General features: G+C 48.5%; 2 protein-coding genes and 1 long non-coding RNA gene across 3 annotated transcripts in view; 2 read left to right on the top strand and 1 right to left on the bottom strand.

The window, feature by feature from the left end:
• The window catches only part of LOC142564891 (aldehyde dehydrogenase, mitochondrial-like), a 158,877-nt gene that overhangs the window by 88,692 nt on the left and 52,811 nt on the right, over positions 1 to 17,374 (top strand). The gene's annotated exons all lie outside the window — the stretch shown is intronic.
• Positions 254 to 4,112, top strand: LOC142564371 (uncharacterized). Its single transcript, XR_012824569.1, has 3 exons — positions 254 to 677; positions 920 to 1,096; positions 3,078 to 4,112. It is a non-coding gene; the product is annotated as an uncharacterized LOC142564371 (long non-coding RNA).
• Positions 1,393 to 7,584, bottom strand: LOC142564370 (uncharacterized). The gene is made up of 3 exons (XM_075675354.1): positions 7,166 to 7,584; positions 5,856 to 6,020; positions 1,393 to 3,408 (listed from the first exon to the last, which is right to left on the bottom strand). The coding sequence occupies exons 2-3, from the start codon at positions 6,018 to 6,020 to the stop codon at positions 3,139 to 3,141; spliced, it is 435 nt and encodes a 144-aa protein (XP_075531469.1). The 5' UTR covers positions 7,166 to 7,584; the 3' UTR covers positions 1,393 to 3,138.

Genomic DNA, 17,374 nt, shown 5'->3' with positions numbered 1-17,374 from the left:
GCCATAAGAAAGACGCTTCAGCTCGTAAACAACGCTGTTTTTTGTCAGAACAAAATTCCTTCGGCCAATGTCATGCATCCACTGCTTCCTGCGCAAGCCGTAACGCTTTCCTTGTGGTATTATAAAAACGGCGTAACTATCTTCCGGTTTCTTGCTGCAGTTATATGCGCAACAGCCCGGCATAGCGCTAGCACATAGAGCAGGAAACACAGCGTACAACGTTCGTTACGCCGAGCTAAAGGCCCAACCACACGCGGTGAATCGTGCGCGCCTGGCTGCGCGTCACGCGTCTGCGAGGCCGTACGCGCCTGTCCTACGCGTCTAGAGAGGGCAGACGCGCAGGAAACGCGCGCGTCAAGGAGGTCTTGATCTTGGGCGTCTGTTTGAGCGTACGCGACGGAAGTGGCAGCTTGTGCACCGACGTCACGTGGGCCGCATGTACACTTCCGGCGGTTCGGAAAGGTTGTTGAAGTTTCAGAATCGTGCGGAGACGCCGGGAGTCGCTGCTGGTTTCGTGTCGATGGAGCACAGAGGCTATGGAGGCGATCAACAACGAAGCGCTGATCGCCTGCGCTGAGGCTCGACCTGCGCTTTGGTAGCAGGCGAAACACAAGCGCCACTAGAACAAGCACTTGACGAGGTGGTCGTGGATCGTCATTCCCAACGCTGCCGAACAGGCGAGTGCTCGGAATTTTATACGGGCATCACAGCGGAGCAGTTTCAATCGCGATCGAGCCCGATCGGGGTCGGATTTTGTGATCACGATTGCCTGTACCGCGCAATGTGCGTAGAACCGATCGTGATCGAGAAATTTGATCGCGCTCGATCGCCATCGAAAGCCTAGCTGTGTGGCACTGGTATAAGCTGACTCTCTCATCAGCCGACTCGCAGATGTCTAAAACGCGTTTCATCTGTGCAGATGACGTTATCCCAGCGCTGCAGAAGTGATGGAAGTCCGCGGGGAATAAATTTCGGCGCCTGGGAATACGTTTCAGAAAGAAAAGAGCCGCGCCGTGCCAGACGACGTTCAGGACGACGTCATCTGGCTGTTTTTCGACCAGATGATGTTTCTGCGCCACACAATGGAGAGTAGACCGTAAGTGATCTTGAAGTTTCCGCCTTAGCCGGCGTGTTAAAAATGAAACACGGGATTTTAGTGCTTTCCCTTTACCACGTTAACCGGCGATGCCGTATGTTTGTGTTATAGCTGGCAATGCACCGCACTTATGGGAATCGACTCAATATTGTGCTTACACAAGCAAGTCGACGCACAGTATGCATTATATTCAGCTTTGTCTAATTGGCGATAAAATATTTGTGCTGCATCGCCGCTCCGATTATCGCATATTTCGTTAAATGTGATCCGGTGAGGGGACATACAAGCAGTACAAGAATAGCTTTGTATATTTATTTAGGTACCCACAAAGCCAGTTTGGCTTTGCAGTGGGGAGCAGAGAAAGCAGAAATACAGGTACAAAATAACAAGTAAAATAGCACTTAAAAACCTAACAGTAAATCATAAGACAGAAGTACAGAGAATATCACATACAAATTAGCAGGATGAATAAAAAGAAAAGGGCTTGCATGATGCACACACAAAAACAAAACACAAAACATGCAAGTAGTTTTTTTTTATTCTGTGCACTGATCCTAGAAGGCAGCGTGCAAGTCAATGGCCAGTATTTAACTGAGTATTGAATGTTGCAATATTCATGTGTACCTTGGGCACTTCAATGCACAGTTTTAATTTTGCATTTTGTTGCTTGCCAGCAGTGTGCAAATCGGTGCTTCATCACAGACCCTCAAATATTACCTAGCTTGCTTAGGGATTCATTCAGTGTCATCATGCTGTAGGAATAAATGCGCCATAGTACTGACGACATTGTCAGCTGTGTAATTGATAATTCTTTTTGTGTCTGCTCAGCAGTGTGCTTACCTAATTATCAGCCTGCGGTTATTCTGCAGATCCCAGGTGGTGTGGTTACTCGTTTAAGCGAAGCTTTCACGATGTTTGTGGAGAACGCTGTTCCTGCTTAGCAAAATTTTCAAGGAAGGACTAGATGATCCAGTTTAACACATTCGCACTGTGCAAAAAATGATTATTGAAATTTTACATGCTAAAACCACGATCTAGTTACATTATTTTAATTGGTATTTGCATTACGTCCAGTACTTGTCACTCGTGCAACACAGTAGCCAGTAGTCAGCTGGGATGACAATGGTTCAACGACTACATTAATATCAATATGAGGCGAGCTATTTGGCAAGACAGTAGGAGTGGCGGTAGGAAAGTCCAGAGAAGAGGCAAAAAAAGCTTGGCTGTAAGAAACCTTCTGGAAGGGTTTGCTCGCTAAGGTCAGCTTTGCTGGGCCAAAACACCCTTTACAAGGCAGATGGCAAGAAGGCAAACATTATTAGATGTAACTTCCTAAATACAAACAACAAATGCCCTGATTACTACGTACACAGCTTCACACTGTGTTTAGACGTACATTCAGTTAAGAAAAACAGTTTAGAATGAGATGAAGTTTACAAACAAGTGAAAGGAAAACAAAGTTACAAGCCAAGAACGTTTCCAGTAGAAAAACTAGAACAGGAGAGAGCCTTATACTAAAGCAAGACCTAACAGTACTACTACTCTTATGTTTAGAGAGTGCAAGCATAGGTCTTTCAACATGAAATTTATTAAGTGGTTTTACTGAGTAAATGTAGTGGAATGCTTCCTGCTAATTATTTCAAAACTGAAACATTCCAAATATCATGCACTGTTTTGAGTAGAAGTAATCACTAGGCTTTAGGCATGCAGATCTAGTAAGAACTGCTTAAATGCATCACAAGCAAAAACAGAAAAAGATACAAAAGCTACACTTATGCGCATGCAGAAACTGTTCATTCTGGTTGTATAGGCAAGCCACTTTTGTCCCTACAAAACTGATTCAGAGCTTCAGTGTACGCTAATAAAATCACACACTAAAACAAATGTGGAAGGATTTGAGCCTTCATATATTTTTGCATCCAGACTGGCACATTATTTACACATTGACAGTATGTGCAACCCTTATTACGCTCACATGCAGGATGTCCGCCAACCTTCCACCAGTGCCCCCATCGAGTGAGGAGGGAAGTGCTGCAGACATCTTAACAAAAAATGTGCCAGTTTTCCGATCTGGCAACACTTGGAAGTGCCATCACCGTCAAGTGAAGAGTCACAAGCGCCAGCATCGACTCTGTCTTCGGCGTCGCATGAGTCTGTGGAGTCTCAGGGCATTTTAGAATCTCTTGAATCACCGATGTTTCAAGGAGTTCTGGTTCCTGAGGATTCTGAGGCACACCACAGCAGTCCGCAGTCAGAAGCATCGCTGGCTTCAGCAGGCAGTCGTAGGCTGGATACGTTAGGAAGCATTGCTTCTGAAGCAAAGTCAAGGGGGAGGAAAAGGAAAAAGAAAGATTAGAGTCAGTTAATATTGGAGGAATTAGGCAATGTTTCAAGTGCAATCAAAAGATGCAAACCACAGGACGACCTCGAACTTTTGCCGTCTCTCTGCTCAAACACATTACAGAGGTCAGTGAGGATACGCATTTCGACATGAAAATTACATTGATGCAAGTAGGAGAGTAATTCAAAGATTAATGTTTTTGAATGTATACTTTTTGTATAATAAAGCCAAGAGACAATGAAACAAAAGGAAATCATTGATGAATTTAATTACTTTATATCGAAATGGAAAAATAAGGAGGAAAATGAAAGTATATAAGAAGGTAGCTTCTCACTAATGGAAGACAAACCCACAAACTTTGAATTATGCTTGCATTGCCTTACCAGTAGAGCTGCAGCAATGGCTATCCCTCTGCAAACTTTCTTGGGCCTGAATGTGCATGTACTGGATCTCACCCTGGTAGTGTTAGCCAACGCTACTCATGCAAGAACACTCCAAGAGCCTAATCTAGTACACATAAACATTCTATGAAATTGATGGTGGAATAGCCTCCAGCTCAATTGGTTTTGGTTTTAGCTCCCACCAGTGGCAAGTTATATTTTGACCACTTTCATTTCCCTTCTCCTTGTGATGTTGACATTACAAATAAAATGAGTTATTTTCCTTTATGCTTTATATATGTTTCCTTGTCTGTTGTTGTCATGTCAAAGCCCCTCAGCTCTTCTTTTTTGTTCATTTTACATTGTGTTGTATCCATATTTTTGTGCGGTATTCAAGAATTTCATAAAGTTGATATCTGTGGGCCTGGTTGGCTGGCCATTGCTGCTGTAGAGATGTGCGAACATGTTTTAGCAACACACCTACGATAAAGAAGCACTGACTTGCAACTAAAGGTTTGTTGTTGCAAGACAGATGTTTATCGCTTTCATCTCTGTTTACTCATTCAGCCTGTCTTGCAGCAATGAACCTTTTTGAGTTCACCACCTGTGCATGAAGAGTTTGTGCATGCATGTAGAGATGCCTGTACATGCCTGTAAATAAAAAAATGTAATGAACCTTCAACCAGACCCCACTGAAAATTTCGGTTATATGCTGCAAGTTGTAAAGCCTGTCGGGGCGTTCTAGCAGCGCAAGCATTTTTCATATTGTTTTATTATTATTAGAAGAGGTAGCAGAAAGGCAAAAGTCTTGCCACCACATAGCCAGGAGGCGAGGTTCACTGCCAACATAGACAACCTCTACCTCTCCCACAACTATCATCCACAAGCCACATTCCTTGCATTTTTTTTTTCTTTGTGTTCCGTGGCTCAGTTCCAGAGTTGGTTTTGCATGTTCTGCATTGGATGTTTGGCCAAAGTCTTTGTACGTAATCAGTGACATTGAAGGCAGTGTGTAAATGAGACATTTATACGTATGACCCTGCTTCACTGGCAGGAAGCAGGGCTACCTGACGGGAGCCGTGAACAGCATGTGAGCTTTAAAAAATTTCTTAAGCTGAAAAAAATGTAAGAAATTTCTGCGGCTGTTGTGCTGTTCTGCAGTTGTTTAATACTTTGCAGGCACGATCGCCACTATATGACTTACACACCACTGCAGAGTCTAGCCGCCTCAATCCCCACACAGTAAGTCAAGGCAACGTCTTTTATGTCTTACCGGGATGCCAAGTAGCTTGAATGCAAGTTGAAAAAAAATTAGTATGCATGTTTCAATTGTTTGAATACTAATTATGATGACATGATTTTTCTTCACAATGATCTACATGGCTGTGGGGGGCCCTTTTCAGGTGACATACGATCAAAATTCATTTGTGTAGGTTAGCTACCACCTTTGTTTAATACTACATGTGCAAGCATACCTCAGTGCATGTTTTACAGGTTGCGCAAGGTCAAAAGCACTGAGGTGGCTTTTGTGCGATGCCAGTCGATGGCAGTTTTTTTTAGAGTTAGCCGTAACTGTTACACTGGTGATGCAGTAAGTGGAAACTTTCAGTCTCTGTGCTCATGCGATCATTTTTTTCTTGTATTTCTTTTCACGCGCATTGTCAGTACCATCATTACTATTTCTCGTTTTGTATCAGCATTTCGTGTCCCATTTTTTTATGTGTTTATGAGTTAATAAATAGTTAGTTGTGTATAATTCTGTATTCTGTGGAAAGAGAGAAATAAAGATGATTATTAATATATTATTATTATTATTATGTATTAGTATTTTTTATGCACGCTCATTGTCAGTCGTTTCCTTCTTTCTTTTGTTTTGCTTCAATGTTTTGTGGCTCCTTCCTGATTTGGCTTCCAAAAGGCGGCGGGCAGTAATATGTAAATAAAATAAAATAAATGATACATTAAATGACAAAGAAACGGTGTTCTGTATTCCTGCAATCGCACATTATTACTCTAGGGGCAACTGTCCTTTACCAACCTCAATGCTACAGCAAGTCGTTCTCCAGGCTCCAGGGGTTTCTCGAATGTGGTGCTGCCGTGTGAGGGCCTCTGCTAAAAAGCTCAATAGCTTGTCCAAGAGCTGCGGCGCCTTGCGAAAGAACTTGTAGAAAAATCCGTGGTCATCCTGACGTATCCGTTGCATCTGTAAAAAATGGTGCATTATTGCCTGGCAGCAAGACCATGCCCTGCCCATATACACGCGCAGGTATCAGGAGCTGTACACTTTTCACAGACACACACGTATAGCCACTAGCCATCATTAATTTTACCCCCTGCTTTGTTTATGTGCTTGAATACAAACAGTGGTTCGGCAAAACAGGAGAGCCAGTCAACGGTATATTAAAATCGTGCGGCCACTGCCAAGAAACTTCTGAAATTAGTCGCACAGAATTTTAACCTGCCCCCCAGGTCACAATTTAATTACATTACACTTCATATTCTACAGTAACAATTCTGAGAGACAGAAAATATAGGAAATCGTATCTCCTCCACAAGCTTCATATAAGACAACCAACACGTGTAAAAAGGTGTTCTTGAATCTATGTGCTATACTAATGGCACAAATATAACTAGCAGTCCTTAGCTTTTTGTAGGGGTGTGCTAATACCGAAAAGTAGATTTAGAATCGAATCAAATGAAGAAAAAATAATCTGGATATCAAATAAAATATCGAATAGCAGAAAATGTATTACAAAACTTAATCCTTACAAATTTTGTGCAAGAAAAGAGGCTGCTACACAAGCTCTGTGTAAACAGTATGGTCTACTGTTAATAATGAAGGGAGCCCCAAATTAGTATTACAGATTGTCTGTTGAATCAAGCGCTTCTTCCCCTCTGACGCTGAACAGTTAATGACCGTATGTCGTACGGCATACAGGGGTCAGACAGACGGCGGTTGAAACGTCGTGAGGTGTTGTCACCACGTATCCAATATACTATCTGTATGCTTCCGGCGGCTAATCAGCCCGATCTTCGCCTATGCTTTCGCGCTTTCCGCACTACACCCTGCTCTTGTCGTTCCCCCTGTTCGCGTGCGTCACGTTATCGTTTCGATCGGTGCTGTCAACCTGGACGAACCTTGCACCGACGACGCGATGCTGTTCTGCGAATTGGGCGTTCGCGCGCTGCGAGTACGATCCCCGCATTACTACTTTAACCCTTTCGCTTATGCGCGCACTTAAAAACGCTGATAAGTAATTGCTGTCCTAACGAAGATAAGTCTCCATGTCCAAACACTGGCTCCTAGTTCTACCATTGTAGATCATCGAAAGGAAAGAAGTTACTCACAGCCGTAAAGTCCTTCTTCTTTACGCAGTTGAAAGACTGGCCGGACCCACCAACGTCGCCGCCGCAGAGGCCGCAGACGCTTTCTGCGCTCCCGCCGCCGTTGCAAGAGCAGCAGCAGCAAAAGCTTCTTTCTCATGTGGTACATTACGGGGAGAGAACGCTGATGCCGGCGAAGCAAGCGGCTAAGCAAGGGCTCGGCAGCAACGTCGTGCGTGGTCACGCGCAGATGTCAGCTGCAGTTGTGAGCAAGCAGACGCTATCGCGCGTGATGCTGATAATTGATGTAGCTTTTCTTGCCGTAAGGATGTATAGATACGAACAGCGTGCGTTTCTCAACTTAAAAACAATGTACTAGCTCTAACATTGATAAATTAAATAAACATGGCTAGCCATAAAGAAATTAAAGATAAACTTTTCTCAAAGCCAAAGACGACCGTTTCCGCCATCGCTGCGCAGCTGGTCTGTCAGCCCTGTGCTACGCGCAGCGAAGCGCGCACGTATGCGCGTATCGTGTGGCTGGGCGCCCTTCCCTTCATCACCCGCGTACGCGCACGCAGACGCGTACGCTTACGTGTACGCGTAGCGAGACGCGTATACCGGGCTGCGTGTGGTTGGGCCTTAAAGCGCCGAGCCAGCCGTGCTCAGGAGGAAAATGACGCGAACGAAAAAGAAAAACGCAAGCAAAACTCAAGATCCGCGCGTTTCCAAGGGCAACGGCAGGGAGACCAATCGTCGTGCAGAAAAACGAGGACAAAACTGGTTGCCGCGGGGGAACGTGCAAAGGGCGAGGAGGAGGCGAGCAGGTCGCGCGGCGGCGGCAGAGCTCCCCAAAGAGTGTTGCTACTTTCAAATTATCAAGGGACTTTACTCAGGAGTAGAGTCACTGGAAAAAATTTCAGAGTACCGCATTCGTTTTCCTCGCGCCGCCGACGTGTTCATTGGCCCAACCGTAGTACGTGACTTTGGGGTGCCATATACCTTCCAACGCCGCTCTAACTCAGCCGTGCGGGCCGGCTGAGTTAGAGCGCAGGCAGTGCAGGTCCCCTAAATTTTTTTCTGTTCCGATTGTCGGGCGGCCATTTTCCCAAGAAAGTATGCCTTCCAACCGGGCACAACATCAATCCCTTTCCGCGTACCTATGAGGCTCGGAGCAGGAAATATGGCGCTTGAAAGTAACCTGGGGCATGACGAACCAACCGACTGAGCTGTCTTCCTGGGCAACATCCAAGGGTCACGAGTTCAAATCACCTGTTCTCTTCCTTTTTTTTTGTTTCTCTTCCTTCTTTTTCTTCCTTCTTTTTCTTCCCCCTTTTTAATATCTTTTCTTTTAGTTTATCACTGTACGGGAACCCTCCTTAAAAAAATTATATATATCCTTAATTATTTATGGCCACACATGTGCAGGTAATAAATACCAGGTTCTGTAGCTGAGTGCCATCCGTGCGGTATAACCGAGCTCAGATGGGTCCACCTTGACTGATCAAATAAGGCACCACTGTAGGTTAAATGAGGCGTACAACTCCTGCGGGACCCGCCGTGGTTGCTCAGTGCCTATGGTGTTAGACTGCTGACCACAAGGTCGCGGGACCGAATCCCGGCCACGGCGGCCGCATTTCGATGGGGGCGAAATGCGAAAACACCCGTGTACTTAGATTTAGGAGCGCGTTAAAACAGCCCAGGTGGTCGAAATTTCCGGAGTCCTCCACTACGACGTGCCTCATAATCAGAAAGTGGTTTTGGCACGTAAAACCCCATAATTTAATTTTTAATTTAACTCCTATGGGGGCGGTAGAGTATCCGCCCCCCGTGCAAGAGGACCGTGGTTCAAATTCCGGTGCCGCGCAATTTTCCACCGGAAAATAAAGAAACCTTGTGTTGAGAAAATTGCACAAACAGGCCTGGACTGCGGCCTGATCCTGGTGACCAGAACCGGTAACGCACTCTCTCACCAGAGAAGGATTGGCCACCCTGGTGCAGTACTTGGCCACAACCTCCTATATGAACACAACAATCAAACCCCGGCCCTCAGTCTCCAGCAGCCGCGAAGCAACTGAACACAGCGGCGGTCAGATCTGTGACGCAGCAGAGGGTGCTAAGAATACCTGGCTCCGGACAGGCCGCCATTGGAATCTGTATCTGGCAATGTTTAACGTTAGAACGTTATCTAGTGAGGCGAGTCTAGCAGTGCTATTGAAAGAATTAGAGGGTAGTAAGTGGGATATAATAGGGCTCAGTGAGGTTAAGAGGACAAAAGAAGCATATACAGTGCTAAAAAGCGGGCACGTACTGTGCTACCGGGGCTTAGCGGAGAGACGAGAACTAGGAGTCGGATTCCTGATTAATAAGGATACAGCTGGTAACATACAGGAATTCTATAGCATTAACGCGAGGGTGGCAGGTCTTGTTGTGAAACTTAACAGGTACAAATTGAAGGTAGTACAAGTCTACGCCCCTACATCCAGTCATGATGACCAGGAAGTCGAAAGCTTTTATGAAGACGTGGAACCGGCGATGGGTAAAGTCAAAACAAAATGCACTATATTGATGGGCGACTTCAATGCCAGGGTAGGCAAGAAGTAGGCTGGAGACAAGTCAATGGGGGAATATGGCATAGGCTCTAGGAATAGCAGAGGAGAGTTATTAGTAGAGTTTGCAGAACAGAATAATATGCGGATAATGAATACCTTCATCCGCAAGCGGCATAGCCGAAAGTGGACGTGGAGGAGCCCGAATGGTGAGACTAGAAATGAAATCGACTTCATACTCTGCGTGAACCCTGGCATCATAGAAGATGTAGACGTGCTCGGCAAGGTGCGCTGCAGTGACCATAGGATGGTAAGAACTCGAATTAGCCTTGACTTGAGGAGGGAAAGGAAGAAACTGGTACATAAGAAGCCAATCAATGAGTTAGCAGTAAGAGGTAAACTAGAGTAATTCCTGATCAAGCTACAGAACAGGTATTCGGCTTTAACTCAGGAAGAGGACCTTAGTGTTGAAACAATGAACGACAATCTTATGGGCATCATTAAGGAGTGCGCAATAGAAGTCGGTGGTAACGCCGCTAGACAGGAGACCAGTAAGCTATCGCAGGAGGCGAAAGATCTGATCAATAAACGCCAATGTATGAAAGCCTCTAACCCTACAGCTAGAATAGAACTGGCAGGACTTCGCAAGTTAATCAACAAGCGTAAGACAGCGGACATAAGGAACTATAATACGGATAGAATTGAACACGCTCTCAGGAATGCAGGAAGCCTAAAAGCAGTGAAGAAGAAACTAGGAATAGGCAAGAATCAGATGTGTGCGTTAAGAGACAAAGCCGGCAATATCGTTACTAATATGGATGATATAGTTCAAGTGGCTGAGGAGTTCTATAGAGATTTATACAGTACCAGTGGCACCCACGACGATAAGGTGCGAGAGAATAGTCTAGAGGGAATTGAAATACCACAGGTAACGTCGGAAGAGGTAAAGAAAGCTTTGGGAGGCATGCAAAGGCGGAAGGCAGCTGGGGAGGATCAGGTAACAGCACATTTGTTGAAGGATGGTGCTGTCCTAGAAAGACTGGCCGCCCTATATACACAATGCCTCATGACCTCGAACGTACCGGAATCTTGGAAGAACGCTAACATAATCCTAATCCATAAGAAAGGGGACGCCAAAGACTTGAAAAATTATAGACCGGTCAGCTTACTGTCCGTTGCCTACAAAGTATTTACTAAGGTAATCGCTAATAGAATCAGGAATACCTTAGACTTCTGTCAACCAGAGGACCAGGCAGGATTCTGTAAAGGCTACTCAACAATAGGCCATATTCACACTATCATTCAGGTGATAGAGAAATGTGCGGAATATAACCAACCCTTATATATAGCCTTCATTGATTACGAAAAAGCGTTTGATTCAGTCGAAACCTCGGCAGTCATGAAGGCATTACGGAATCAGGGTGTAGATGAGCCATATGTATATATACCGAAAGATATCTATAGCGGCTCCACAGCCTGTTGCAAATGGGTCGCAAGCCCCAAGGATAGCGTTGGCCTGGCGGCTTGGGGCACAGCTGGAAGCATCCGAAGGTCCTGGCAAAGGATGAGTCGAATGCTAACAGAACAACTTGTTTATTCTAGCATCGCAAAAGAACGGCCGGTCAGGTCGACCGAAGTCGAGAAACGGGAGACCACGTTACTCGTCTGAATAAATCGAAGCTTCTCCCTTGGCGTCCGGGGGCAGCTGTCTTTATACTCTCGGAATCTAGGACAAGAAGGAAGCGCTCGGAAGAGGCGCACGTGATGGCGACGCACGGACACGTTGTGACATGTGACAAGTATCCGCCGGGCCGGCGCCGGTCAGACCTCCTCGCTTCACAGTTGGGGAGCTCCTCTCACCGGCTGCCGCGCTTTGACAAGCGTGGGCACCAACATGCACGCACGCGCACACACACACACACACACACGCACACACACACACACACACACACACGAAGATACGCGGCATTGAAACATGCCTGGACGCGCTCAGCAGGAGGTGTTGGGGCAGCGCTGAACTGGCCAAAATGTCCGCCGCTGTGAACGAAGCCCCGGCGTCCGTTGCATCCGCGCCGGCTATACCGCACGTCGGAGGCGAAACGTAACAGACCGCCCCGCCGAAAGATCATCCCGATGGTCAGGGGACTGCATCCGCTGTCCGGAGGGATGTCGCTCGATGATGCTCATAATCGAAGTCGGTCGTCCTTCGGCATTTCTTGAGCGCAGCGCACCGAGAAGGCCTCGTTCTCACGTTCAGGTTCACACAGGACACTGCAAAGTGACTTCGGTAGAGTTGCCTTTCTTTCTCGTTCCCAGCAAGCGCTAGAACTACGCCGAAACTCAACCGCTCAGTCAGCAAGCACGACACAACCCTCACTACGCCATGCCAGGCTCTTTCCCCTTTTATACTACTGCTTCGTTCCTTACAGTAGTCTAGCAGCACTCAGAACGCGTCCACAAATTGGAAAATTGCACTAGAAAGCACGTCATGACTTTGAAACACTAAACAAAAGCAATATGTTAAAAATCCTGCCTCAGGAAGAAAAAATTGGAGTCTTATCAAGGTTAAGCCCAGTGGATGCGAAGCATCCACTGGGCTTAACCTTAGCGTATCCTTAGCGTTTGGAGGCATCTTGACCGCATACACGCCCGGCGCAAAGACGCTGGCGCGGTTGCGGGCACAGAGACTGACGCGACGGCGGGCGCGCGCCGCTTCATCCCTGGCGTGACGTCACATATCACGTGATGCAGCGATGGTGGCGCTGCCGCCGCGTCGCGCGCGACGGCGCGAACCGAAGCGTGGAGGCCTCCGCTGGGCGACGTCCGACGGCGCGATACGAGGCCCCATCTGCAGCCGGTGTGACGTCATCACGTGACGTCACATCATGTGATCTCATTTCAGGGTCAATGGTGGCCACCGCCGAGAGGCGACCGACAGCGCGATATGAGGCCCCATCTGCAGCCGGTGTGACGTCATCACGTGACGTCATGTCACGTGACCTACTTGAAGGTCACTTGAAGGTCAATGGTGGCCACCGCCGGGAGGCGACCGACGGCGCGATATGAGGCCCCATCTGCAGCCTGTGTGACGTCATCACGTGACGTCATGTCACGTGACCCCACTTCAGGGTCAATGGTGGCCACCGCCGGGCGTCGCGCGAAGGCCCGAAACCTACGTTAATATGCTTCGCATAAAAACATCAGTATCAAACAACTTTGAGGCTGATTCCTACGTTAGGGGCCTCGACTTAAGCCATCGGCGTTACCGTTGAGACTCCCCTTTTTGTAACGCACCTCAAAGGAATATTGTTGTAAAGCGAAGCTCCAGCGCAGGAGGCGGCCATTTTTGGAAGAGATGGTCTGCAGCCATTCGAGAGGGCCGTGATACGTCTCAATGATAAACCTCGAGCCGGCTAGGTAGCATGACAATTTCTGAACGGCCCACACGAGACACGCACACTCTTTCTCGGTGGCGCTGTACGCCTGCTCACGACTGGTCAGCTTACGACTAGCATACAGGACGGGGTGTTCCACTTCTCCATTTTCCCGTTGGCAGAGTACAACGCCCATGCCTCGCTCACTAGCATCGCACTGAACAACGAACCCTTTTGTGTAGTCTGGCGATCGTAGCACAGGCTGGCTTGTTAGGGCGCTCTTTAGGGCGCTGAAAGCTCTTTCCCTTGTCTCGTCCCACGCGACTGTTTGGGGCTCTGTTTTTCTTAGAGCATCCGTCAGGGGAGCCGCGATATCAGAGTACCTGGGGATGTACCTCTGATAGTAGCCGGCGACACCTAAGAACGACCGAATATCGGTCTTCGTGCGCGGTTGCGGGAAGTCTCGCACAGCGGCCACCTTTATTTCAGAGGGGCGGCGACGACCCCGTCCAATCACGTGACCGAGGTGGACAACCTCGGCCTGTGCTAACTGGAACTTGGGAGCCTTGACCGCTTCGCGCAGGTGGGTTAGCACTGCCCGCAAGTGTGCCATATGCTCAGACCAGGATGCGGAGAATATCGCTACGTCGTCTAAATACGGTAAAGCGAATTCTTCCTGTCCCCGCAACACTTTGTCCATGAGGCTTGAAAAGCAGTATGGCGCGTTCTTCAAACCAGAACTCAAAACTTTAGGACGGAATGTTCGCATTGATGAAATGAACGCCGCATACCTACTAGCCTCTTCTGTAAGTGGAACCTGCCAGTAACCCCTGACAAGATCTAAGGTGGAAATAAACTGAGCGCTACTAACTTTCTCAAGGCGCTCCTCGATGTTAGGGATCGGATAAATTTGATCCTTAGTGATGGAATTAGGCCTGCGGTAGTCGACGCAAGGACGAGGTTCCTTGCCCGGTACCTCAACTAAAATCAAAGGGGAGGTGCAATCACTCTCACCCGCCTCAATAACACCGAACTGTAGCATTTTCTTTGCCTCAGCCTCCATAATATCGCGCAGGCGGGGTGGCACCCGGTACGCCTTAGATCGTACTGGCTCTGGGGAGGTAAGTTCTATTTCATGAGTAAGGACAGAAGTCCTACCAGGCCTCTCAGAGAACTGACCTTGAAAGTCTTGTAAAAGACGATCCTTAGTCTTCTTAACTCCTAGGTGTCCGGACCACGAACCTCCATGCGACAAGCGCAACAGATCCTGACGGTAGCACTGAGGCACGATCAGCTGATCGAACTCCACTCCCCTGTGGTCTAGATACTTCCGGTAGAGGACCCCACTTCTTTCCACAAAACGAGCATTTTTCTTGGCGATACCTTCGTTGACATTGCAGCGCATGTTTTCTAGGCTGCCATCCTTTTTTTGCTCGGCTATCAAAGCCGACCGGCTGACTGTTAGCAACCTATTAAGTCCATCTGACGTAGGCGCGATGAGCAAATCTGCAGATAGCTCTTCTAACTTTCCCGGGTGGGGCATTTCCTCTCCAGTATCTGGTGCCTTCAACGCTACAGGCTCAATTTTATTCAGTTCGGACGTGCTCTGAATATCAGCTTGCTGCGTCTCCGACCCTTTCTCATTGTTCGACAACGTCGGCCCCGCAACTACCACCTTTGCAGCGAGCTCCCGAACTCTCGATCTGGTTAAGGCCTGAACGCTAGCCTCACCAAACGAAAGCCCCTACTCGCGCAGGAGGTGATCGGACCTGTTCGAAAATAGGTACGGGTACTGGGGGGGGGGGGGGGGGGGGGCAGCATAGATGACACTGCGGCCTCCGTCTCAAGTGCTCCGAAAGGTCCTTCAATAAGCATTCAATAAGCACTTTTGCTACGGGCAGACACACGCTATGAGCTTCCACGGCTTGCTTGATCCATGCGCACTCGCCCGTGAACATATCGGGTTCTACGTAAGAGGGGTGAACTACATCTATTGTAGCTGCGGAATCACGAAGCACTCGGCACTCTTTCCCGTTCACGAGGAGGTCTCGCATGTAAGGCTCGAGAAGCTTCATGTTCTCGTCAGTGCTGCATAATGACAAAAACACGACTTTTGTTTTTGTTTCTGGACACTGCGCCGAAAAGTGACCCGGCTTCTGGCACGTATAACACACGCGCGCTTGCCTCGTCTGGAACCGCTTTCTGCGTTCGGCTTCGGCTGCCGCCGTCTCCTTACGTTCGGTCGGACTGCTTTCACTCGCATCCGCATTACGTGTGTCCCCCCTTGCTCTCATGGGCGTGAACTTCGGCCCCTCAAACTTGGAGCCAAATTCACCCTTTGACCGTCCTTAGATCCGCGAGCCCGACGCGTCACAAACTCCTCGGCTAGCTCGGCGGCTTTAGCCACCGTACTAACGTCTGGCCTATCCAAGACCCAGTACCGCACGTTTTCAGGTAACCGACTATAAAACTGTTCCAGCCCGAAACACTGCAGAACGTTCTTGTGGTCACCAAACGCCTTCTCTTCTTTGAGCCACTCCTGCATGTTTCACATAAGCCTGTAGGCAAACTCTGTATATGACTCACTTCTGCCTTTCTCATTTTCCCGAAACTTCCGACGGAACGCCTCCGCTGACAGCCTGTACTTTTTTAGCAGACTCATTTCACTTGGTCGAAATCCTCTGCCTCCTCTCTCTTCAAGCGAGCGACTACGTCGGCCGCCTTACCGTGGGCACGGCCTGCCGTGCGACACCGTGACTGAACTCCTGCACCCATCGGGCTGCCCTTCACGCCACAGGACACTTCTACGTGCGCTCCTGACATTCGCCGAGGCTGTCGGCCTCGCCGACCGCCTTTAGCTCCATCACATTTCCGCGGCGTGCTGCTGTTTCTGGTGCTCCTTCTCTCCCCCTACTTTCATTCCCTACCCCCTGTGCAGCGCGGTTGAGGTGTCCTCTGCTGAGAGACAGTTACTGCGCTGCACTTTACCCCAACCTTTCCTTCCCATACTCAAGAATCTCCTTCTCTCTCTCTCTCTCTCGCCGGGTAACAAAGTGAGCAAGCGCTGTGACCACGTTTCCCGAGAGAACCCCTGCTTCTCGCACGTTCGCTCAAAGTTAACCAGGAACAAACCAATGTCCTCTCCAAGCTTAAACGGCCGCATCAGGTCAGTCATTTTGAACGATACTCGTTGTCTTGCACCGTGTGCCTGACTTCCATTACGAGCGCGTTCCATCTCTACCTCGAGACGCTTCATTTCCAAAGCGTGTTGACGGTCGCGCTAGTCTTTCTCTTTCCTTTTTATGCTAAGCATACTAGCCGCACAACCACGCTCTTCCTTGCTGCGCCGCGCGCGGCCGCGTAGCTACCATATGACGTCATAACAGCTGCAAAAGCGGAGGCTCAACTCGTGCGCTCGCTTGCGGCCGCGTAGCTACATAGCCGGGTCTCAGCTCGTGCGCTCGCCTGCGGTCGCACAGATGGTACTGCGGCCTAACTCCCGCTCCTCCCGCTAGGACACTGACGTCACAACAGCTGCAAGCCGGGCTCAACTCTTACGCTCGCCCGCGGTCGCACAGTCGGTGCTGCGGCCTAACTCCCGTTCCTCCCGCTAGGGCACTGGCGTCATAACAGCTGTATAAAAGAGCGGCGCGCTCTCGTCGAGGCCAGTTGTATAGCGCGATGGCGGGAAAGGAAAGGGCCGCTCGTCAGACCGCAAAGCGCAAGTTACAAAGAGCCACGGAAACGGCCGAAGAACGAGAAGTTCGGCTTGCCAAGCGACGTGCACAGTACGCGGCTAAACAGCAGCGTTCCTCCACAGAGTCCGAGGTAAACGATGAAGTTGCGAGTGTATCTGGGAGTACTTCTACTCGCTCGGAGCGGCGAAATGCAACCAAGCGGAGAATACGTGCCGAAGATACTCCGGAACAGAGGCCACAGCGTCTCGAAAAGGAACGTGCTTACAGGAAGAGGCAAAGCGAGAAACGAAAGGAGCAGCTCGGAGAAGAGATGGTTTTACTACAGACGCAAGAATGCCGACATTGGTTTGAAAATAAAGGAATAAGCAGAGTAACGCATGAGTTGTTTCTTTGTCTAGCCGAACCAAATATAACCAAGCAACAGCAGTTCACCAGGCTAAACAGTGGTTCAACAACTAAAATAAAGGCTAGTATGCTTCGCATCCTGGGCTTAACCTTAGCTAAGCCACAGCCACTTTTTTCTCTTTACGTTCGCACTCCTGTCTTTTTGCCGTCTCCCTCTCCTCAATGGTCTCAAGGCATTCCGACAGCTCGTCATCCTCAGCCACTAAC

Source organism: Dermacentor variabilis, chromosome 11, assembly GCF_050947875.1.
Source record: "Dermacentor variabilis isolate Ectoservices chromosome 11, ASM5094787v1, whole genome shotgun sequence".
Lineage (NCBI taxonomy): Eukaryota > Metazoa > Arthropoda > Arachnida > Ixodida > Ixodidae > Dermacentor > Dermacentor variabilis.
This window is presented reverse-complemented; position numbering and strand designations above follow the sequence as displayed.